The sequence below is a fragment of the Pteropus alecto genome, unplaced genomic scaffold (assembly GCF_000325575.1).
Source record: "Pteropus alecto unplaced genomic scaffold, ASM32557v1 scaffold7, whole genome shotgun sequence".
Taxonomy (NCBI): Eukaryota; Metazoa; Chordata; class Mammalia; order Chiroptera; family Pteropodidae; genus Pteropus; species Pteropus alecto.
In genome coordinates, this window is record NW_006494614.1 from 19366922 (window position 1) to 19393016 (window position 26095).

General features: G+C 35.7%; 1 protein-coding gene across 2 annotated transcripts in view; it reads left to right on the plus strand.

The window, feature by feature from the left end:
- The window catches only part of FILIP1 (filamin A interacting protein 1), a 186476-nt gene that overhangs the window by 101256 nt on the left and 59125 nt on the right, over nt 1–26095 (plus strand). For both annotated transcript variants that reach the window (XM_006926374.3, XM_006926373.3), the window contains exon 3: nt 19128–19301. In XM_006926374.3, coding sequence (XP_006926436.1) covers nt 19128–19301 — 174 coding nt within the window. The remainder of the gene's footprint in view (nt 1–19127; nt 19302–26095) is intronic.

Here is a 26095-nt window from a genome sequence, read left to right on the forward strand (position 1 = left end):
CTGTATTGCTGTAGCTTCATGGCATCTTGCTAAATTAGCTCTTGGGATTAAGCATTTGTGAAGAGTGGCTGCAGAAAGAGGAGAAATTAGAAAGAAATCTAGGGATATTCCCATAATGTCATTAGAGACTGGCTACTATTAAACATAAAATGATGAGTTTAGCATCGAGAAATCTGGCAAAATTTGTTGTCTGATCTCATCCACCTGCCTCTTCTATTTAGTCATCTTCACCATGCTTTCATCTGACCATTGGCTTGTAGATGATGAAGCAAGATGATGACAGCACAGATAAGGTTCTTAACCACAAAAACTCAGTAGAGGTTAATGCATATTAATGGTCTGAAACAATAATGTTCGGCAGCTTAGTAACTACAAATAAGCAGCAGGAGTTTGAAATAAATGAGGGGGACCATGAGCCATTTTATTGACATTTTCATAATCAAGAAAGTTCTTTCCCTGAAAGTTCCCAGCTATTAATATGAATCTTGGCCAGTGGTACCTAGTCATTTATTATGAAAAAGCTGATGCACTGGAAACATTATACAAGCATGTAAGGCAGAGAATTTTAAACATCAGAACCTATGTCATGCTGCCTGATAAAGCTCACACTTAGGTTGTCACGAAAAAAAATTCCTAAGGGTCTGTAAGTAATGGGACAATGATATATAACATGCTTAACCAGAGTGAATCTCACTTTGAATGATGACTGGTTATTGGCAGCAGTTGTTGATAAGCTTATAACAAAATCAAGTTTTCCAACATCTTCCCTGAAAAAGACTGAAAAAAATTGACTGCAGGAACTGCGTATGAGAAAAAAACATGCTATAAATAATACTTTGCATATGCACTGACTTGAAAATTAAGGTAAAAATATTAAATCAAATATTTCAAGCTTGGTAACCACATTCCTATTGCTAACGGACAAATACTGTACTTGAATACACAGTCAAATTTCAGTGAAATGTCAATTAGTATTTTAGGGCATTAATTTTACAGCATGCCAGGATTCCTGCAAGTGTGCCCAATGGCATTCAAATACTTATTTAAAAAATCGATCTAGCCAAAAATATTGCTAATTTCACATTTTTAAAATGAATTAATTAGCATATAGGTTAATTCCTACTTGAGATTGTTGCAATATATTTACTAGTGATTTAGCATAATGGAAAGATCTCTAATTTGAGAATCAGGAGATCTGGGTTCTAATATATAATCAATAACTTATTAGTTTACCCCTTGGGCAAATCCTTGGCTTCTCTGATCTCTGTTTCCTTGACAGTAAATTAAGAAGTTAAAGTTCTTTCCTATTCTAAATTTCTATGATTCTATGAATCGAATGTTCTGCTAAGGCTTGGAGTCATTTAGGTTGGTCACAAAAATGAGAATTAAAGTTAATCATTCTTCATGACTTCCATATGTTATCCTATGCTCTGGAACTTTTCATCTTATCCTTCCTTCCAAAAGGTGGCTTAATGAACAATTAGCTCATTTCCCCTGGATTATAAAGTCAAGCCAGGCATGGGATTATGTTCTACTCTTGAGTAATCCATCACAACAACCAGTAGAATAGCAATTTTACACATAGCTACTAAATGAATAATTAATAAATAGAAAGAAGGAAGAAGGGAGGGAAGAAAGAAGGAGATAACTACTTGTCCATCTATGGTCTATGATGATACCAGTGTAGGAGAAACAGTAGCCAGGCCTTTCAATGTTCATCTAAAGAAGGAAATAGGACAAATCAAAGAAATGCTTGGTAAAGATTTTATTTAATTATGACAGTCATAATCACAGTAGTGATCTGTATTTCAAACAAATTCAATACTGTGCAAGTCCAACATAATTATTAATTTTTCCCATGGATTTTTGTTTTGTTTTGTTTTGGTATTAGAGTTTGATCTAAACTTGGGTTAAAGATTCAAGTTAGAAGAATTGAGAAAACTGAAAAAGACTGAATTGAGAGATGGGTATATAAAAATAGAGGAGACCCAATCGATTTATTGAAAAACAAGTAAGCAAGAAATAACTCTTAGTTCTGGTGAAATAAGTATTAGCATCAAAAGATGTTCATGCTTCTTGAGCTTTCCATTATATTTGAATAAAAAAATAAAATGGTTCTTATCTGAAAAGTTCTACATTGATAGGTGTATATGGAGAATTCATAAAGTATAATATTAAGTAAGATTGCCAATTCTAGGGTTAGACTGCCTAGATTTGCATCCTGACACCACCACTTGTGTTATTTGAACTTCTTTGGACCTGTCTGAGATCCCTCCTCTAAAAATGGTGATAATGATAGTACCTACTTGATAAGGTTATTGTGAAATTTAAATGAGATAATGTTTGCAGAGCACTTTGCACATTTCCTGGCATATAGTAACTGCTCAGTAATATTAGAGGGAGAGAGACAGACACACAGAAAGAATGTGTCTGTGTTGATATCTGTATAAAATAAATACCTACATAAAAAACAATTATGAAAAATCCACTTTAACTTATTAACAGAATTAGCTCTGGAAAGTAGAATTTGGGAGGATGTAAACACCTTCACTTTTTCTTTAATGCTGATTTCGTAACATTGATTTTTTTTTATAGTCAACATTTATTGCATTATAATTTTAAATCTTTAAAAGTTTTGAGAGTACATCTAAAGAGATAATTTACCAAATTAAATTAATCTAGAGAGAGTGCAATTTAAACATGTTTATGCAGATTCCAGATAGCAGAAGAGACCATAAATAATAATTCCTTTGGGAGGTGTGGGGGGAGGCAATATTTCTATGCACATTCAAATCTGTATTCTTAGTTAATCCTTTGAGTTAGATAGATAGGGTATTGCAATTTCCACAAGAGTTGAGAAAGTTGAAAGATTTCCTAGATCTTGTTATTACAAACCTAGTAAGGAGCAGGGTAGAACTCAAGTGCTCTAATTCCATCAGAGCCCCTCCACTACTTTATGACATTACAGTGTTGAAGGGATAGTTTTAAAGAGACAAGTAATAGCTTATTCACATAATCTCAAAACCTAGCAAAGTAAAGGGAGATATTTTCTGATGAACTGGCTAATTTGCTTTAAACCTATATAAAGACATAGATAAAAACTCTCAAAATATATAGTCACCATTCTGATAATTTCTTATATCTTGTAAAGTTTTAAAATATTCATGTTTTAGGGTTCGTGGCTGGTAAACTAAAACTTTACACCTTGTGGATAATTTAACATGGTTAGCTTTGGTTGAGATCTCATTTTTGTAGCTGCAGATTCACAAGATCCCCCAAAGAGTCTGTCTATTCAGTAATTGTGATGCATTCCTGTAGCATTTAAGACTAAGCCCTAAAAGCTTTGCTTTGTATACTTGATCTGTAGCGACCTTTAGAGTTTGCTGCCCATTGAAGCGAAGGTCTTCCTTGTGAAATCATAGAATAGTGCCCCAGTTCACTTTCTGTTACTTGATATCACTGAACAAAACTACCATTATCAGCGTCTGAGAAAAAAAAGATATGGTACCCTGTCTCTTTAAAAGTTTAAGAATAGCAAGCACAGTAGAGTTAATTCTTTGGGGGGCTGTGCCTTGAGAATTTTCTGGCCCAGAATCAAGCTACAGATAATTAATTATGTCAGTGAAAAGCTCTGATGGCCTGTTCTGTTCAGAGAAAAGTGACATCATCCATAGAATTCTCTGGCAATAAAGAAGAACAAAGCTGTGAGTGCAGGAAATAACAGACAGATGTCCATGAGTGCATATTTTATCTACTTCAAAGTGTGTTGCAAGAAGTCATGCTCTAGGGCTGTCTTCCAGCAGCGGTGGCTTGGCAAAGGGTCTTGGAGAGTGAGAGAAATAAGTTTACAGGATTGGGTTCACCGCCTCACATGCTCTGGCCTGAAGATAGAAGTGCAGCATTTTTAGGGAAGTTACTAAAGACATGACACTGCTCAGAAAATGTTGGCAAGATCATGGTAAGCCAATCAAGTTATGTAGTGTGAGGAAACTGGACCAGATGGTAGTCATACCATTTGTGGATGAATGTTAGTACAGGAAACATTACCCAGCAAATTTCATAACAGGGCCTTCCCTTGCTTTGTGCTTATATTTTCACAGAAAACTTTTACTGACCCCCACAGCAACTGGTAATGGAAAGAATAAATATTTTGAAGTCAAATAACTCTGTTTCTTATGAATCATGTGACATTGGGGAAGCTATTTAATTTCTTTGAGCCTTATTTTCTTCATCCGTAGAATGACATTAAGAGAAATTAATTAAATAATTCTCCCGAAAAGAATTTTGTTTACACTAGGGTATAATGTAAGTATTGGTTGTTATCAAATTTAACTCTGTCTTTCTCGGCAAAATATGTAAGTTTCATATTACACATATAGAGCCACACATATTAGTTGGAACCGATGTTTACCTACACAGGCAATTTTAGGCATTATGGAAAGATCAGTGTTTCAAGATTTCAGGTATTGGAGGACCAGAAATTCTACTAATAGGGATTTATTTCTCTGTGTTGAAACTACCTATTCTAGAACTTTCTTTTAAAAAATATTTTTTTCTGATTTTCAAAGTAAAACCAGTTTAATATAGATCAGTTAGAACATACATTCTCAATGAGGGTGCTATTGTTCCCAAGAGAGCAGAAACTGATTCGGGGGAGGAGGGTGGGTAAAGGAATTTTAGATGTTACAATGGTTCATGGCCCTTAAAAAGACCACAGGACAGAAACAGATTTACAGTATATCTGGAGTATTAAAATTTGATTAGGAAAACATGTCTAAAAAGTTTCCTTAGGAGAACAAAATTTTAAAAAGTTTAAGAAACACTGATTTAGAAATATTAAAAAGTTACCAAAAAATATCAATCACCTATAATTCTACCAACCTGAAAAATAATTGTGAATATTTTGGTGAGTATTTTTCTTCATATATATTTTTACATAATTGCAAATACAGTGTATACAAAGTTGAATATATATTTGTTATAAGCATTTCCCATATCATTCAACATCCCTTGAAATATAATCTTTAAAGTCTGTAAACTATTTTATTCTATGCAAGTATTATATTTTCCTCAAATATATCCTAATTACTGAATATTTAGGTTGTTTCCATTTTTTTACTCTTATAGAAAACATTGTATGAACATATTTGTACACCAATCTTTGTCCTTCTTGTTAAACTTCTCGATTAAAAGATATGATTTTTTTTTAGTCTATTATGTGCATCTGTTGCCAAATTGTTTTCCAGAACCCATGTTACTACTCAACAAAATTATGAGAATGCCCATTAAGCAAACTCTCACTTGTAATAACTATTATAGTTCTAAAGTATCTCCTGATTTAAGGGTGAGCAATGGTATCTCATTATAGCTTTAATTTACATTTCCTTAGTCGTTAGTTAAGTTGAACTGTTTTCTAATGGACATTTTATATATCAGTGAATTGTCTATTTATAACTTTTGTACATTTTTCTATTAAACCCTAGGGTTTTTCTCACTGATTCATATAAACTCTTTGTAATTGAGGATAGTTACCCTATATCTGTCATAGTTGTTACAAATATTTCCTTTTTTGGTGTTTAATTGGTTATGATTTTTTTACATGTAGAATCTCGAATCTTTTTGTCATTTCAGATAGTCTTTCCCTCATGCAGAAGTCAAATAACTACTCATGTACATTTATTCATTCATTCATCTATCCATCCTTCTATCCATTCATTTGTTCATTCATCTTTAAACAGAAAAACATATAAAGTAAGGTTATATATTAATTAGTTGATGAAAATGTGATGACAGGCTTGTGAGAACTTAACTGTGTTTTTTTCCCCAGGAACCATGATTCAGTATTTTCTAATTCAGTGTTTGTGGTAATCTTACAGAAAAAATAAAACAAAACAAAAAACTGCTGCAGATGAGAATCAACTGCATTTCATCTCTATTTGTTACTCATATACAGTAAGGAACCTGAATCATGGAGAAATTTTGTAGGAATTTCATGAATATTAATGAAAGTAATAAGCCAATATCTTTGGGAATCTAAGCTTTCTCTAGTGAAAGGTAAAAAGCAGATTTTTAAAGAGCTGTTCTGTCCTCGAAGGAGAAAATGTACATGTTTAGAAAAGGGGAAACACAGGAAATTGTTGTTGGATAAATAGAATACATACATACAACACACATTACATTATTCATACATTTAACAAATATTTATTGAGCACCCACTTGTGTCTGTCACTGTACTAGTGTCTCGGGACACAAAAGAGAACAAGAGGCTTCTGCCCTCATTGAGCTCTCAGGGAGAAAATGAGCATTTGTAATCACAAAGTGGTGAGTACAGTAATCAGGGAAGTATCAGGCATCGGAAATGGCAGTTCTATGAATTCCACGTCCGTTCACAAATCGCAGAGCATCACATAGCTCCTAAACACTAGCACTTTGGTGACAATACACACAAGATTTTCTTGGTTAAAAATTTTTGAATGTGCCTCATCTCTGGTCCAATATAGTGAAAAAGAAAGATGATTGTAGGAGCAGATGTAATCGACGACATTTTCTCTTAGGGTAGATTAGGCATTTCAAACTGCGACATGGCATTTAAAGGCCAAATATTGCCCATAAAAAGCAATTGGCAAAAAACAAATAGTTACAGAAATTTTGTGGCTATTTCAGGGATCTTTTTTCTTTTAGAAAGAACATTCCAAGTAGGAACACTGATAAGAATTTTATTAAACATCAAAAACTCAATTAAAAAAAATTACCAGTTCTATTTTTGTACTTATTTTCATTTTCTTTTCTTAAACGAAAGGGCTTGACTTTTGTTGCACCTTCATTCCTAGGCAATGCCTGCTTTCAACATGAGTTCTAGCACAAGATGTACTATTTAACATTGTTTCTTACTGATGCCAGGTTTTAAATAGAATACTCAGTAAAGTTTAGAAAAAATGGTAAGTCATTTCTGCTGCAGTATAATCTTTTGACAGTGATGATGAAGGAACTGTGGACACTGGAGTAAACAGTGTAGTCTAAATTCTCAAATTAGTGAGGGAGGCGTTCCTTCAAATCACATCAACAAATAGTGCAGGAGGCTCAGAAGCACAGGACAAGCCGACCTGGCGTTGCCAGTTGTCTGTTAGGTTTGTGGCATAGAAATCTCAGACATTGTTATGAATGGTTTGGGCAGTCAAAGGATATTGAGGGCAACAGAGATGAGAAAAATCTTAGCCTCTGACTTATTCAGTTTGTCGAAAGGCTTTCAGATATGGTGCCCAGGAGACCCGGCTAGCCAATTAGCCAATTCCACATTAGCCAATTCACTCATGAGAATAGAAAAAAGGAAATTGCCTTTTATTGAGCATCTAGTGTTCCAGGCATTATATTAGTCACTTCACATACGCCTCATTCTCACACAGGTGGGGAAACTGAAGTTCAGTGCTACCTGGTTGAAGATCACGTAGTCATAATTTGTCTGTTTGACTCTCAAAGGGCAGGGTAACTAACATTTGCCAGGCACTTTTATACATTAGCCCATGTAAAACCTGTGAGGGAGCTACTGCTATTGTCCATCTTACAGATGAAGAAACTGAGTTCAGAGAATCTAAGCTAACTCACCCATTCAAGATTACACTAGCAGTATGCAGATGCGTTTCTAACTCAAGATTCCCACTGGCATGCTCTTTCTACCACATTGCTTCTCTTGAGTAGGAGTAAAAATGAGCAAAAAACTAGCCATACGTTCACATGAGGAACTTGTTTAAAGAGAAGGACAAAAAGCAGGTGGATTAAGGAGTCACATAGCCACATACATCCTCAGTACACCAGGACAATTGATACTAGATGACCACCATAAGTTCTCAAAAAGACAGTAATTTATGGATATTTTTATGGAGATAGTTTTCAAGAGAGGAGGGACTTTCTAATTCACTTCAGGATACTCTTATTTCCAAACCCTTAAAATGAAAAAGCTTTACTGTTAAAAGTACTAAGTCTTGATTACTTATAAAAGTAAATACAAATGTGCCATTCCCTGTACGTTCATAATGGCTGAGAATAATTTCATGTACTTTTGTTCAAAAAATAAAACTCTAGTTGTTCTAAGTTGGTCAAATGTCTGTTATAAATATAGAATTCACTTAGATCAGGGGCTGAATTGAGCACAAAAAGTGCAATAAATCCAAAGGAACTCAGTGTTATGTGATTCAAATAAACCTTACATATAAATTCTATCTAGATAATGTAGTCTTATCTTGTTTGAAGCGTTTTCTCTTTTGAAAAAGTATTATCCATATTTTTCAGCCCTCACCAGTCAAAGGATAAAAATAAAATCAAAGAAACTAAGCTATCTTTTCCCTCCCCTACCTCTGCCCCCACCTGCTCTGTGGGAATAGTCTGGAAGCCCTCAGAGGGTGACGCACACATGTTCCACACATTCTTTGAGGCTATCATTTGGCAATTGCCATTTTGCCCTTTTTCCCACTCCTACCCACTGTGGTAATGATGGCTGCTCCTGTAAGTGGCTGCTAGAAGCACAGCCGAAATTGCTGTGTGTGTCCAAAAGGCTTTTTCTTCTGTTTATGTCAGTCGATGTCTACTAGGAGGCTGCTCAGGCTGATGTCTGCACTGAGGGCATGATGCAAGATATAGAGGGCTGTTCCTTTCTACCTTCCCTGCTTACTACAGAAGCTCAGTGCCTTGAATTCTAATTTACCAATTTCTCTAGTTATTATTTGGGTCTTTTATGGCAGTCCCTCACACTGGGATTCAGGCATGGGTCGAGAGGGTGGGCCGGAGAGGAGTCTGAGTGACAGACACTGTGCTGCACTCAGACTCACCCTTCCCCTCTGACCCTGCTCTATTGTCCTTCAACCAAAATGGTGCCCTTCCTCCCTTGGGATGAGTTCTTTCCCAGGAAGAGCCTTGGTTCCTCATGCAAATAGCCCTGTGGCTAGGCCACCCTCCCAGTCAATCCTCCAGACAGGATTACATCAAAGGATTTTGCTCAAGCTTGAAAAATAACTTCTAGAGACTATCTGAAAAGGAGACAATCATAGGAAAAAGTAAGGAGGTGAAGAAAATTTAACCTAATAAACAGAGTTGTATGTTCCAGAGATACCTGTCCGAAGATGTTTGATACCAGATCTGGTACAGATGTGTTATCTGTCCTGGATCTCATCTAGTTGGTTTATGTTGAGGGGATTCAATTTACAGAGCTGGATAAACAACCCCAGTGAGAAAATCATCTAGTTGTGCCTTAGCAATGACTTCTCTCATGTTTTAAGGAATTCAGCTTCTCAGCTGGTACACAGAAAGCTGAACTTTACTGGACCTGATTACATTTAGGGGTGGGAAGTTTAAGGGCTCTGCTCAAGGTCTTTATTAGCACAGAACAAAAGGTTGTAGTCTTTTGGAATTTAAGGAATTATACACAGTAAAATCATAGCACTGCATGGGGGAACTGTGACCTTATCTAATTTCTAATCCGAGACAGCAGCTGTCACACTATTAATATCCTAATGCGTGTAAAAAAGAAAAAAGAAGAAAAGCACATAAGTAATAAAAATGTGTTTAAATCCATAGGTGACTGTGACCTTCAGCTAACTAATCACAAGAAAGATATGACTCTCCTTTTATAATTTATTACATGGAATTTTACATTTTTTTAAGTGATAATCTCTAGGAAAAGGATTGGGGATGATTTTTATTTTCTTTCTGTATTCAATTTTTTAGGGGGCGAACAAGTCACTTCTAACTTTTTAAAAATTGTAGTAAAATACACAACAAGATTTACCATTTTGACCATTTTTAAGTTCATTGGCATTCACGTTGTGCAACATCACTACCATCCATCTCAGAATTTTTTCATCCTCCAAACCTCTTTAATGTACCCATTAAACAATAAGTCTCCCTGCCTTTCCCCTCTGCCCCTGACAACCGCCCTTGTACTTTCTGTCTCTATTAATTTAATTATTCTAAGTACTTCATATAAGTGGAACTGTATAGTATTTGTCCTTTTGTGACTGGCTTATTTCATTTAGCATAGTACCTTCAAAGTTTATTCATGTTGTAGCATATGTCAGAATTTCCTTCATTTTTAAGGCTGTATAATATTGCATTGGATGTACATGCCACATTTTGTTTATCCGTTCATCTGTCAATGGATACTTGAGTTGTGTACACCTTTCAACTATTGTGAATAATGCTGCTATGAATATGTGTCCCTGTTTTCAATTCTTTGGGGTATGTAACCAGCAGTGGAATTGCTCAGTCATATGGAAATGTATTTTTAATATTCTGAGAAACCACCATACTATTTTCCATAGTGGCGAAACCATTTTGCATTTTTACCAGCAGTATACAAGGGTTCCAATTTCTCCGAATCCTTGCCAATACTTTTTTTCTGTTTTTTTTTTGTTGTTGTTGTTGACAGCCATCCTTATGGGTGTAAAGTGGTATCCTACTGTGCTTTTCTGATTTGCATTTTTCTAATAGTTAGTGATGTTGAGCATCTTTTCATGTGCTTATTGGCCATTTATATATCTTCTTTAGAGTAATGTCTATTTACTCACTTTTTAATCAGGTCTTTTTTGTTGTTGTTGTTGCTGAGTTGTAGGAGTTCTTTATATAGTCTCAATACATATCCCTTACCAGACTTATGATTTGCCAATATTTTCTCACATTCTGTGGTTTGCTTTTCACTCTGTTGATTGTGTTTTTTGACACATGGAAGTTTTAAATTTTGATGTAGTTTGATTAATTTATTTTTTCCTTCTGTTGCTCATGCTTTCGGTGTTAAATCCAAGAAATCATTGCCAAATTCAGCATCATGAAATTTTTCCCTCATGTTTTCTTATAAGAATTTTAGCTCTTCCATTTAAATCTTTGATTCATTTTGAATTAATTCTTGTATATGGTTTAAGGTAAAGGTTCTACTTCAGTCTTTTGCATGTGGGTATCTAGTTTTCCTAACATCATTTGTTGAAAGGTCTGTCCTTTTCCCACTGAATGGTGTTGGCACCCTTATTGAAAGTCACTTGACCATATACACAAGGGTTTATTTGTGGTCTCTTTAATCTATTCCACCAGTGTATATGTCTGTATTTATGCCAGTACCATGCTGTTTTAATTTCTATAGCTTTATAGTAAGTTTTGAAATAAAAAAATGTGAGACCTCCAACTTTGTTCTTTTTCAAGACTGTTTTGTCTCTTTGGGGTCTTTTGAAATTCCATAAGCATTTTAGGATGGATTTTTCTATTTCTGCAAAAAAAAAAAAAAAAATACATTGGGATTTTGAGGAATTTTACTTTTAAAAATTCAAGCTATCATGGTGATAATAAAAGCAAGTTTTAACTTGAAAGTAGCATCTGCTCATGATATTTTAATAAGAGATTTCTTTTTGACATGTTCAGTCTGAAGTGCTAGAAAGGAATATCTTTAATGAACAACGGTATAAAAACTATTAGGCTAATAGTGATCAAATAGTTATGGACAGAAATTTCTCCAGAGAAACCAAGACATATTTTTAGCTTCAATGGCCCTTTAAACTAACCATGTCTGAATCTTTTCCTGGTATGTTGCTGTTTCTAATCATGTTAACTTTGCTTTCTAAAATTCAGGAGAAAAAAAATGGGTTTAATTTCTATAGTAATAACTAATACCATCGTAATTGCATAGCCTTTTTCTTGCAATGCATTTATAATATTCATATTTACCTAACTTTGGTAAATAGTATGATTCGATTTGTATGAGATTTAAAGGTCGTGCATTTCCTGTTGCAACATTCTGGTGGAATGTACTGTTTCTCCTTACTCAGTTTACATATTTTCTTTTGGAATAAACTTAAGAGAACAAAGAGATTCCTAAATTGTAGACAAAAATGTCAGATGAAAGAGTAGAAGTTGACAAAATGTAATTGTTTAGGTCTTTTAAACAAATCTAAGTAGTTAAGGTTGTTCTGAGATTTTCAGTGCCCATTTATGCCTCTCTGACTTCACATCACTTATTTTACTTTTCTTTATTTTAACAAATATTTACCAAGTGCCTAACAAGTGGGCAGACACTCTTTTAGTAGACACTATAGACACAGTCCCCGTCCTCAAAGCCACTCACAGGCTCATAAAGAAATAGACAAGTAAACTAAAAAACCACTTTATTTAAATAGATACAGAACATTGAGTTGAATTCCCAGAATTGGAAAGCATTCACAGAATGGGCATGCATTCTTCTTCCAGGATTATCTTTTCTAGGGCTCTTTGGTTCGTTGAAGCAATGAGACCATATTTAGACATTTAAGTAAATAATTCAAAGAAGTAATAGTGTTTAGGAACTGTGACATTCTGGTTCTTCCATAAGCATAGAAATAGATTTATTCTTTCCTCAAATTGCATCTGCCATTTAAGGTCAGCAGCTATTGGCAGGGATTTGTCTTGTTCAAAGTGTGCAGTATCAGAAGATAGGGGTAGGCTTCTCAAACTTTCCACCGGGTTTTGCTCCCTCTCAACCTAGGTGAGCAGGCCACCGTATTGGGGATCATGGTAGAGTCATCTAAGAATCTGTCCCAAGCTATCTGTCTCGAGCAAATGTTTTTTAAGTCTTGTGATTTTTCCTAAACAGTCAAGTGAATATTAAAATTGTATTAATGTTTTGAAAGAGTTTTAAACCACTTACCACCCACCCCAAGTCTTTAAGTAATCTTAGAGCTTCAGGAGGAGGCACCATGTTTAATTCGAGTCTTCAAAGCTCGTTTTGATTACACCCTGTCCTCCTAGAGTTATACACATACCCATTTTTGAAGTGTGAAAAAAGCTGTGTCACATGGGTATAAGAACTAAGCATCCTTTCCTACTCATTATGGGGTTTTTCCCTCCCAAATTAAAAAATCCCATAATTTTTAAAAAACTGGTAAAATTGTCACCAGGCATAATTATCAATAATGGCATTTCGCTTTTAAAGAATGCTATGGTGATGTAACACTGTGAAATATATATTTAGAACTATACTATTCATCATGAACTTACTAAAAGCTTTTTAATTGCTATAATAATCATGAAAGGAATACAAATGTTGCCTATAAATTTCTGCTAATTAAAATAGTTTAATATTTAATATCATTCATTAATGTTGTGGTATCTGTTTAATTATGGGTTAATGAAGATGACTATGTGATCTAAGTTTTGGAAACACTGCCAATCAAACTCAGTTCTGAGAATAGTAAGTCAGGACGATGACTGCCTTGCTAGATGCAGAGACATTTTGAAATATCCAGTCTTCTGTCCATGTGGTGTTGCCCTAAGATGACCAACTTGTTCCTATTTGCCTGGGACTGTCCTGATTTTCAAAAGCCCCACTTTGTGGGACCCCACTCTCTTAGTCCTAGGCAAACTGGGGCAGTTGGCCACCCTTGTTTGCCCAAGACTGGCAAACACTTCCAGCAATTTCCAGGGACTCTCCTGGTTTCGGCTACTGGTCTGAAGTGACCATGATTCCTTGGTGAAGAAGGGTCAATGGAATCAATAAAACAGTAAGAACATGAGAACCTTCTGGGCAAGCAAGTCCCTGGGAATCAGACAGCCCTACTTGGAAACTTGAGCTATCACAGCAAACATTTTAAGTGCTTTTGTTGCTGAATTGGTTTATCTGTCCTAAAGCAGTGGCTTTCAAGTGCAGCTGTGCTTTAGAATTACCTGTAGAAACATTTTAAATCGCAATTCCTGGGCTGCACAAACAGACCTGCTGATTCAGAATTTCTACATTTTTAACACAGCAGATGAAGGAACTTTCCACCACACAAATCTGACTATGTCACTGTCCTGCTGCTTGAAAATTTCAAGGCTTCTTGCTGTTCTGTGATAAAATGCAAACTCACTGCCTGGTTTACAAGGCTTTTCACGAGTTGCCCATTGGTTTATCCAGCCTCATGTTTCTCCAGCCCATGCATCTAAATCGGTTTGGGCTTTGCCTACAGTCTTCTCTTGGCTAAGAACACTCTTACCCTAACTACCCTGCTATTTCTCTGGTTCAAGTAGTTGTGAGATTTTTGCAACTTCCTCCAGGATGCCTCCTCCACTAACTCGAATTCAAGTCAACCATTTTAAATGAAGTTCTTAGCCCTCTGTATCTCCTCCATCCTGAGGCTTATCATGTTATATTGTAAATACCTTTCAATTGTTTTTCTATGTCCCTGTAGACTATAATCTCTGAGGGTGCAATTATATCTCTAATACTGAATGCAATGCATTGCATAAACGTGGCAAAATATTTATCGAATAAATGATTAGATTTAGCTCTCTTTTGAACTATGTTACTTGTGTTGGCTCTACCTGTACCACGTCTTATCGTGTCCCCTCTAATCCCTGATCTCCCAGCAAAGCCCAGATACCCTCCCTTGACTTTATAAAATGAATCACTCACTCACCTGTTGGTCCTGGGCTTCGCAGAGTAGCTCTTTGCTGCCCCCACATGTTTTGAATCAGCTCCTTATGCAGCCAATAGAGACAATCCCTTGCTTCACCTAGTACAGCTTAAATTCTGCAGGAAAGGGAAGTCTTTGCTCTTGGCCTCCATATTCCTCCCTTGGCACAAAAAGAAACCATGAGAATGGAAGAGCAGGATGTGACCCCTCTGTGTCTGTTTCTATGCCCCAATCTTATATTTATTTTCCACCATCATCAGGACTAAAAAAAAAAAAAAGAACATTTTTATTGTCTCTTCTCCTTTACATATATTTAAAGGCAATGGTCTACTTAGCAGCTCCCCAGGACCCTAGGACTTTAAACACTTTTTTCTGATACAACTTCTGTGTGAAAATAGTAATGTTCAAGGACAGGAACTTTAATTATTTTATACAAAATTAAGATTCTCAAAACAAAAATATAAAGTGATTTTATCTCCAAAATGCAGAATCTTATTTACGTAGATTGAGTCATATTTATAGTGAAGAAATTTGTTTTGATCACATAGTCATCTTCATTAACCTATTAATTAAACTGATACCATAATATTAATGATTGATATTAAAATATTAAACTATTTTAATTAGAAATTTGTAGGCAATATTTGCATTCCTTCTATGATTATTATAGCAATTAAAAAGCTTTTAGTAAGTTCATGATGAATAGTGTAGTTCTAAATATATAATGCAGTGTTAAATCACCATAGCTCCATTTTTTGGTAATTAGTGTCTACAGTTATTAAACTAAGAATGAAATGTATAGTGTATGTAGCAAATCACAATTAATACAGTTCAAGCAAAAGTATATTTTTAGGGAAAAAAGAAATCAATATTTTACATCAGTTAAATAGAAAGAAGCTGTTTTCTCCTAAGAGAATAGGAAGATTTGGTCAAGAAGATAAATACCAACAATATTTACATATTTTAAACTGAATAGCTTAAATTTTTAAATTGAAATTGCTACTTATTTACAGTTTTATAAGCTCTCACATTATTTAGTTAGGGCCTTGCGTGATCACTGTGACATCAAGGGGTACATGTCCCATTTTACAGATAAGAAAATTGAGTCAGGGAGATTAAATAACTTTTGGAAAGAGGTTATTCGGATTTAAAAATTCCTCTTTGAAAAAAATGTTCTTAAGGGCAAATTGTGAAATGTCTAGACTATTAAACTGTATCAGTCTTAAATGTTATATTTGGTTAGAGAAAAATATATCTTATAAAATTTCTTTTCTCCCCATGGAGCAAAAAGGCAGCTGGTGATGGAGACCTAATAGAAACTGAAGTAAATTGGTTACCATTGACTCGATACCTACTGTGTGCCAAGTTCTATACTAAATATTTCATATATTGATATCTAATTTCATCCTAACAGCAATTGTATAAGAAAGTTATTAAAATTCTATTTCACAGACAAGAAAATTATATTAAAGCAATGTTGGAAACTTGTACAAATCACACAGCACAGCTGAGACTGGAAATGAATTCTGAGTTTTTTCAAAGCTGGGCTCACTCTATTATTCCATGCTGTGAATTTTATTTCCATGTTAATTCAAATTTTTATTTGCCTGATAGCTTTGAGATTTATTTCATTTATGCTCAGATCATGTAAACTTATGCTAACTAGCAGTGCAATTTATGCACTCAAAATTATTTGATTTAGTTTACATTCGAGAGCCACTCTCTGATTATCTTAATCCACAATTAGGGACAAACATTTTTTTGAAATGTCATTTATGGAAATGCCATATGGAAATAGTTCTGCTGTGATTTCTTCAGCTCTCTGGTAAGAATGTGACTAATCAGAATAAATATTAGATGGGAAAACCTATAATCTTTAAACCGCCAAGTTTTCAGTACACTTACCCAGCTCTGTGGCTGTTGTATCTGTGGCTTCACTGCTGTGTTTGAAATAATTATAAAAGGAATCAAGACAATGTCAAAAACAGAATATAGAATAATCATTTGGGCAATTGTGGTTTTGAGTCCTCCTTTGTTCTAAGCCCCACAGACACTGTTCATAGGTTTGTCTATAACGAGAATGAAGGCAGCATTGGGTACATGAAAAAAGACAACTTTCTATTACATTATTTGCTTTTGTGTCATTTATGTGAAATAGAAATGATAAAGTATTTCTTCTTTCGTTATAAAGTATCACTGTGTTTTTCTTTGTAAAATTAATTACATGTTCACTGTAGAAAATTTAGAAAGACGTAAAAGAGAGAGAGAGAATAACAACAGCCATCCTCTATTTTCTTTTGGTCTTTCAATTTTTTTCTCAATTACTTGAGTGCCATGTGATGGAGTGTATTTTCTAAGGTTCTGTAATGATTTTCTTTCTGAAGATTATGAATTCTGCTTTTATTCTATTCTTTTCTTAACCATCTACTATAACCCGTTTCAGGCAGCAGGGGAGCAGATGATTTGAAATATTTACATTTCATGATGAATCAGCATCTCAATTGATTATACAAAAGACAGCACATTCTATATTTACCCTACAAGTCTTTGTATTGTGAGCTTTAGAAAATAGCCTTTACTTCATCTAATTTAAAGATGGAAAAGAGATAGTACTTTGTTATTGAGACTTCTCTCTCACCAATCTTCCGTTGTCGCCATTTTTCCCACTTTCACATGCGATTCTAAATTCTTCTTTCTGTCATTACATAAATCACTAAAGTCATAACTCTGTGTTTCTTTTTTAAAGATAACTTTTTTCCCCGTCAGCTTTGGCTAAAGCAAAAGGTCAACCTCAGGTGTGAGGATTACTTAAAAGACAATAAAAGGCAATGCACTTGAAGATGGGAAATACACTGAAATGAAGTAGTTTAGATTAGATAATGCCAAAGGTTGTAATCAGTATGGTTTGTAGGTCTTTTAACTGATTAGCATGGAACAATATTTTCAACTCTTTAATTACCTGAAGAGCATTAAAAAGTACTGATGCCTGGTTCCTTCTCCTAAATAAAAGGGTCTGGGATGGCCTGGACATTGGGATTTTTTAACGTTCTCCAGGTGACTCCAATAAAGTCAGGGTTGAGAACCATTATTTTAGAAGATGCTATATATATTCACCTGTGTGAAATGAACATACTTCCTGGCTGAAAACCAATGATATTTGATATACCATAGGCTCCTTCAGTATAGTGCAACCATATATGGATACAGAGTTATGCTTTGCACAGGGGTGTTCTGCAGAGGGGATAAATAGAGGCTGAAATACAGCCCACTCTTAGCTCATAAGGCAAGCTGCACTTTGACTCAGAGCTATATCTCCTGGCACTTTTTTCTAATTTGCACAAAGATACCGCACCGGCTAGTGTGACATTACATCTGTATTTATGTTCTTTCACCCTGCATGGTGACTTATTGCTTTTCCAGTAAACTATTTTCTGATTTTAACTTTCTCACAAACTCCAAACCACTAGGTTCTTCAGAATTAATATTTTCCACTTTGGTTTTGAAATGAGCACATTATATGTGGCAGAAACAACATGGGAAAAACTGCAAATTCCAGTCCATTGATGTTTCTGTAATAAATCAGTCTTTAGCCATCTGGAATTAGATTAATTTGGAGACTATGAAAAAGCAATAAAAGTGAGAAACCTCAAGAAAGACAAACTTTATAATGGTCCTATCTCAGGGCTAGCTAGCTAGCTCCCATGTTTAGAATAACATGATAATAAGTCAGGTTTATAATTTCAAACCCATAGTTAGCATAACATGGAGAGAAATTCTATTCCATTGTCACAGACTGAAACTCTGTTGCCAACCAGTTTATTCTTTAGCACTAATTGGAATGAAGTCAAGATACTTCATACCCATCACCATTACTGGGAAAACAAGTTTATGACCAGATGGGAGTACATTTAGCAGATGTCAGCTTCATTATAACTAAAAAAGTAATTACAACTAATCAGTAGAAAATACATCCAGATGTATTTGCATATGTGATGGGAACCGTAGTATATGATATAAAAGCTATAATTATGTGATTTTCTCAGGAGCTTCAACAAAATGCTAAAGTTTTACCAAGAAACCAAAAGAACAACTCTTATCCCAGCAACCTGACTCATCTGGTTGTCAGTCTGTATGTTAAAGGGGTTAAATTTCACCTTCATTGTGAATACATTAGATTGAAAAGCCTAGCCCAGCACCACAGGAGTTCCCAACCATGTGTTTCTGTGTAAAATGAGTCACTTGATGGGAAACAGGAAATCAGTAATAAAGGCTGTTTTGGTTAATTATACATGGAGTTATAACTAGAATGGGGAGAGCAGGGTTTTCTTTTAAATCAGATTTGAATACTACACTGAGCAAAAATAGAAAACTAGAAAACTTTAAATTGTCTTTGACATTAAAACATTAAATTATGCACTGAAAGGGAGTAAGTATCCCAGGGGCAGTTCTGCCCCCTCTCAGAATCATCACTGTTTAGAAAAAGCAAGTTTTATGTAGTTAATATTAGCACAAATCTTTTTCTGCCTGCCTGCTTCCTAGCAACCTGAAGCAGAGAGTATCTGCTTGCCAATCTGCTTTTGGTAAAAAATAAGAACAGAAGTCCCAGTGAATTTGCCAATAGCCCCGAAGAGGTGGGGGACGTATTCAATAAGCTCTGTGCAGATTTTGTGAGCTCAGCATGTGATTTATGTTGTCAACCATCTGACCTTGCTGTGCTTTCTACCACAGGCCAGGGAAGATGTGATCCACATGCTGAAGACAGAGAAAACCAAGCCTGAGGTTCTGGAGGCTCATTACGGGTCTGCGGAGCCAGAGAAAGTGCTGCGGGTCCTGCACCGAGACGCCATCCTAGCCCAGGAGAAATCCATAGGAGAAGATGTCTATGAGAAACCGATTTCAGAGGTAACAATATGACACCAACAATCGCTCCAAAAGGGAACCTCAGAGTGATATCTTCACATTCTTCCATTTTATATGCTTTAACATTTTCTTTCCAAGGCAACATTTTTATGATATACTAATATAGAACTAAAGTATAATTTAAAAATTCATGAATTATAGTAGATCCTTTCAATAATAAGAATTTTAGAAGCATTTCTTTGAATATATTTAAAGCCTGAAATATATTTCTCATGTGATTATGATAGTTACATGCTCTTGCAGTCTGTTATTCTTTCATTTCTCTAAGAGATTACGTGAGTAAAAATTTGTAGTGCTTATCAGTTTTAGCATTGAGTTGTCAGGATTATATCAAATTGGCAATCCTAAATTAAACTGATTTCATGATTGATATTTATGGTTGTAAAACCACTGTGTTTTGGGATCTTATAGACTCATAATTAAAATGGTCTCATATGAGTAGCTAAAATACAAAATCCCAAAATGTTTAGGGCAATTCTTTAAGATAAAATAAAATCCAATATGGCTATATTTAATCATTTTTATATAAGATTGTATTAGGAACTATTAACTATTTCTATTAACTACCCATGATACTTCATGTTAAAAATACTCTCACATTATAGTAGAAGTTTGATGCTGAATTAGGGAACCAACTGATGAATCTAGCCATATTGACTCTTCAAAATTCAAGTAAAAAAATTCATAGATGTGAAATTAGTATCATAAATGTAAAAACCACAGAAATTAAAAATCTGAAGCAATTTATTATAATTTAACTTCTAATTTAGTCAAGTCTTTGCACAACTTAGTTTGACAAATCTCAGACAAGATCTGCTTTAGACAGTATTCACAATGGATTGATAGTCCCATAATTTTCTATTTTCTGTACCAAGGATAACCTGGAGCTCTGTTCTCATCTTTTCCTAAAATATCAAGAGATGATTATATGATAGGATGCAGTCAACAGGTCTAATCCACTTTCATGTTTGAGCTCCATGGTTACTAGCTGCTGTTTAAGCCTCAATTTCCTTATCTGTCAGGTACAAGTAACAACAATGCATCTCATTGAATTGTTGTAATGGTTAAATGAAGCAATATCTAAAGCTCCTAACATAGTGTCTGGTACATGATAATTACTTAACAAATATTAAGCACTGATATTTGCTGGGATCCGAGGGTGGTAATTGTTCACATCCTTAATTAGTTCCAAACTTGGAAGGATTTGAGGAGTAAAAGACAGATAGAGGTCAAAATATCAGTTGTCTGTTATTATTATAACTACCTGAATTGCAGAACTCAGCTTGGATAAATGGTATCATTTGGGCTTCCTAATTCTTTTCTCCCAAGTGAGAGCTTAGGATGGCTCCTCAAGGGAGAAGTTAGTCTGCAGAGCACACACGCTTACCCGGAATTAGTGCCTCTAGCCCACTGAGTTTTATGGACAGTACACAAATAAAGGAGTAACCCAAATGCTTCTGCCTCATGGACAGAGAAACAGAACAGAAAACGCCCACCCCATGGGCTGTTTGTTAGGAACTGGCTAAGCTGGGCGTACTTCTTGGTTCTTTTCTTCCTTCAACAATCCGAAGAGTTATTCTTCCCCTAGGGAGGAGTGAGTGAGGAGGTAGAGAAGAAGACAGAAGCTACTTTTCCGAATATTGCCAAAATGGTGAAGTCCTGCTTTGTGAGAGAAATAGAATGCTAGAAGGAGAAAAGGTTTATCTTCTATCATCCACAGGTTTTTGGTCCCTTAACCCTTTGGGCTTAACAGTCAAGTTCATGTTACCCAGGAGCAGGAGTCTTGCTTCTCATTTCATGAGGCAAAAATCCCAGTACAACGTATTTCTATTAGCCTCCTGGGACTATGAGCAGATCCTAGTTCTGTTCTTAGAAGCCATGCTACACCTCAAGCCAAAAAAATTTCTGTTCATTCAAATATCTGTGCCAAATTAGGCCCAGCTAGGCTACCAAAAGAACTCACCAGAGGTTAAGCAGTGAAGCCAATATGGTGGACCTGTCCTCTCCCTTGCCAAATATCTGGAGAGAAATTAAGTAGCAAATATTAAATCCTCCTGAGCTTCCTTGTAAATTAATGTCCGGGATATTGAAATTCATAAGCAAAATTCTTAAGAAAAATTCCAAAGAAATTAAAGTTTCAATTTCTTTCCTTCCCAAATTCTTATTTTGCTTAACCTTAGCCAGCCAGGGGGATCTTAAACATTTTCAAAGTTGAATTAATATATCCTCAAGTCCCTTTAGTCCACTTTTTTTCAAAGAGCCCAAAGAATTATTAGGACACATGCAATTTTCATAGTACCAATCTCACGTTCATAAATTTTAAAAATGCAAGGAAACCTCTAGCTCCAAAGTCAATTTCACTCAAGCGAAATGATAGTCTGTGACCCTAACACTCAGCACAATGCAGACCCATATTACTGTTACCAAGACCAAAGCAGAAACTTAGGGGACATCCAGGGGAAAGAGGGTAGGTAGAGAAAATCTTCAGCTACAACAGGATACCAGTCAGTCTGGGGCAGTTGTTCACATCAGACAGAGCCTATTGCTGTCAAAAAGTTAATAATTATGGCAAAGCCATTATGGGTAGAGAAATCTGTTTGCGTGTACTACCCTTGTCCTTAGTGAGTGGCACGTGAAATATATCTTTTTGAGAGGTTTAGGGATTTGCAGTGGTGATATCCTCTGTGCCTGGTTCTTAATTTAGGTGCTCTGCTTTTCTACCTGCATATTTAAAACCTCCTTAATCTTTTTTTCTTTTTTAAAACCCCATGCCCAGGCCTAGGCAACCCATCACTTACCAGTAGTTTTTCTTATTGCCCCCTCGTTTCATCTGGAGAATCACCTTCTTCCCCAGGTGAGCCTTCTGAATCTCGTATGCCTTCGGGCCTAGTGAGACCATACCTTACCCTGATGCTATTGTTCCTCAGAATTTAGCCTTCCTTCTGTTTAAACTCTCTAATTCTTGAGTAAGTTGTTCTACTCAAAGCAACAAAATATTTTTTCGGTCACAATCTTTTCTGCAGTAAGACAACTCAACTGTTTTTTTGTTTTGTTTTTTTAACATTTTGACCAATTTTTTCAAGTAGTCCCTTCTTTCTCTATCAAAATAGTGATTTTATGGATATTGAAGTTTTTTGATTTATTTGTTTGCTTCTATTTTCCCTATGCTTTGAGACCCAGACATTTGTTTTCCTAATATTACCTTCCATATTCTATGTTATGTGGTCTCCCTTAGAGAAACAAAATCAAGGAGTTATGAGCTACCAAGAAGATCCTTTGTTCAACACAAATCTTACCTACTTTTACGTTCTTGAGTTGGATAATCCTTACTAAGAACTCTTTACCCATCATACCACAACCATGTTTGGACTGTATCTGCTGCTGTCTGCCTGAATCCTCTTTTGTTTGTCTCATCTTTCCTTAAAACTCTGTGTCTCTAAGTTTCTTGTGCATGTTTACTCAGGGCCCACCTAAATAGCTGACACCTTGAAACTCACCTAATAATACTTCAAATATCCTACCCTGATCTTCTCATATTTTAATTCTTAAATCTATGTTTTATATAACCACTTCAAATAGCGGTTGCGATCTTCAAGAGAAAGGCCCTCAATTGATTTCCTGAAGGACTATCTATATTTTAAGCATGCTCCTCAAACATTTCCTGGATTCTTTGTAGAGGAAGTCACAATGCTCTGTTTTCTGTGCTCTGATGTCTCTACCTCCTCTGATCACTCATTCTGATTCAACAATGACTAAATTATTTCCCGTTTTATAGCCCTATCTTCAAGAGCACTTAGATCTATTATTCTTTTGTAAAACTCTAGTTTGATCTTTAAGACCTCATGTTTTCTCTTAAGTAGATATCTCTTTCTAAATTCCTTAATACTTCTCCAGTTAGCCCACTGCTGATAACAGAGCTAAAATCATTTCCTGAACTGTGATCCTTTTGTCTAAAACATACTGAAATTTCTCCCAATCTAAAGTCTTTGAATTTCTTCTCCACCAATTTGATTTATTAGAATAGGACTTCCAGGTACACCCTTTCCTTTGCCATTATGATGGCCTCATTCGATTTTATTCTACCTCCATCCAAGTAGGAGCTATATTTCCAAAAGTAGTAGGAGCTATATTTCCAAAGTAATAGGAAATATTCACTTTCACTACTCATTAGTAAAAGCTACTACTCCTCTCTGGTTAAGCTATAGTGTGTACCCTGAAAACCAAAAGCCATGGACACAGTGTCCATAATTAAAGAATCTACAGAGTCCATAGTTATGGGAGGTGGTCTTCAGAGTCTGTGGACAAGCCACAAAGATCCCAGAGCTTAGCCCACCTTAGTTCTCTCCAAGGAGCTCAATGCAGTTCCAATGCAGCTCCAAACAAAATAACAAGGATCTGGCACAGCCGAGCTATTGCTACCTATGTTTGTTCTTATATCTGGTGTTTAAAATTGAAAGCTAGGTCCTCCACATAAATGCTTTATTGCTAAAGAGAAATTGACAACCTGTGCAGTTGAAGTCTGGGTCTGTAGTTCTGTGTGGTAAACAGTGTACATACCAATGTCTCGGCAAAAAGACTGCCTTTTTGATTATATAACTAGTGCTGAGGTCAAGCTGTGCTAGTGTAGATCAGGTGAACATTACCCACAGAGACCCTAGCAACTATTGCGATGGCCTAACCCCAGGACTGTAGTTGGTGCAACCAATTGCAAAGGCCCACATGGACAGAATATATTCAGGTGAAGGCCTACCTCCTGCCTATGCTGCCCCAGAACAGTTAATATCAATATGTGCTGTTTTCCTCCAGATGCCCCTTTAATTCCCATCTCTCTGAATATCTCTCAGTCAATCATTCAATTAATAATGTGCCCATCTCCCCTTCTAGAGTTCCTTGAATGGATTGAGAGATAACTACAGGAGTCAAACACATGACTTAAAATATTTAGCTTTATTATTGGTATAAATAGATAAATGATCTCACCAGGCTTTCTATACTTTTTCTCCTAGACTTTGGAGAATCCACTTGAAAGAGAAAGAGAGTTTGGGCCTACAGAGCACAGTGTACCATCTTATGGCAGGCAGAGTAAAAAATAAGAAATGAAAAGATTAGCTGTTTATTTCAAATTCCCTGTCCCAAATACAACCTTTACATAAGTCACCAGTCCCTACTGAGAGAGGAGTGTGGGAGGGTATGAAGAAGCTGGCAAAAGCTGCTCTTCCAAATACTTTCAAAAGTACGGAGAGTCCTACTTTATCATAAAGAATCAAAAAGGAGAAAGAGTTGCTCCTTCTACATTTCTCATGATGAGTAGCAGGATGATGAAGATGATGATGTTTCAGTAGTGCTTGACAAATTCTATAAAATATGGTGAAAATCACATCTGCAGGAGGATGGGAGAGTTCTTGGAGAGAATATTTTGTAATACATGCTATGCCAATGAGACTTATATAGGCAACACAAATTTACCAGAACCCATAAAAGTACAATTTGCCAATCTCTGATGATCCCAGATATTAAGGGCCACCTGGCCGTCTCCACCAGTCTATCTGCTCTTAGGCAAAGGGAGTGGAGATCCAGGCAGAAGACACTAAGAATTATGGGGACAGTATTTGTTTATTTTGGGCCTCAGAAATGATCCATTCACAATGAAAATATGTGATTGTAGCGGGAAATTTGTATCTTCCTTATGACTGAAGGGCAAACATGGAAGACTCAGGGGAAACAACTCTGATGCTGATACTCTGAGGAGCTATCCCATTGGGTTCCAGAGAGTTGGTTGTGGGATTAAGAATGGATTTTAAATATGTCTGTTTCAACATATTTAGAACAGTGGTTCTCAATGAGGGGAAGGTCAGTGATTTTTCCCACTAGGGGACATTTGACAATGTCTGGGGATAGTTTTATCACGACTGGTAGTAGTTTTACCGATGTCTTAGGGGAAGAGGCCAGGGATGCTGCTAAACATCCTGAAGTACACAGGACAGCTCCCTGAAAATAATTATTTGGTCTAAAATGTCAGTAGTGCTGAGGTTGAGAAACTGTACAAGAGTTTGAAGAGGAGTGTAGGATAGGGAACTGCCAGTACTGTAAGATTTGATCCTATTTGACAAATACTTACTGAACACTAACTTTGCTATAGGCACTGTGCTAGACACTAGGGTCTAAAAAGATGATTAAGGCATAATCCCTTAAAGATCGGGTAGCCTGGCCAGAGAAATAGGCACAAAAACACTGTAATAATATTTGATAAAACTTCTTTTAGTCTGAGATATGTACTCTCTACAAATTCAGAAATCCTTCCTCTACTTAACATCTCTTGAAAAAAGAGGACTGCAGGTCCTTGGTATACTTTTCCTAGAAAAGCATTTAACTACAAACCTTAAAAAAAGATTGTGACAATGATGATTACCTGGGAGGAGTTTAGTATACGTACATGCCGAGCTCTTCGTTTTTCTGAGATCAGGAAGGATGTTATCCTCTTTCTTTCTGAGTAGAGGGCTTTGTGCCACATCATTCAAATAGTGAAAGAGTTCGTTTTCCTGAAATTTTAGAAACCATACATATGTTTGCAGAAAAAGGGCTAGGAGGCCAGAAATTACTGTGGCTTTGTTACTGGCTAATTTATAAAGCCAAGTGGCCTAGAGAAAATGATGGAAAAGGGAAAATGGCAGAGATTACCTGACTCAATGTTTTCCCCTTCAGGTAATAAATCACTAGACCAATATAAACAAATTATTTAGAGTCATATGCAAATAAAATAAACTATTAAACTCTTT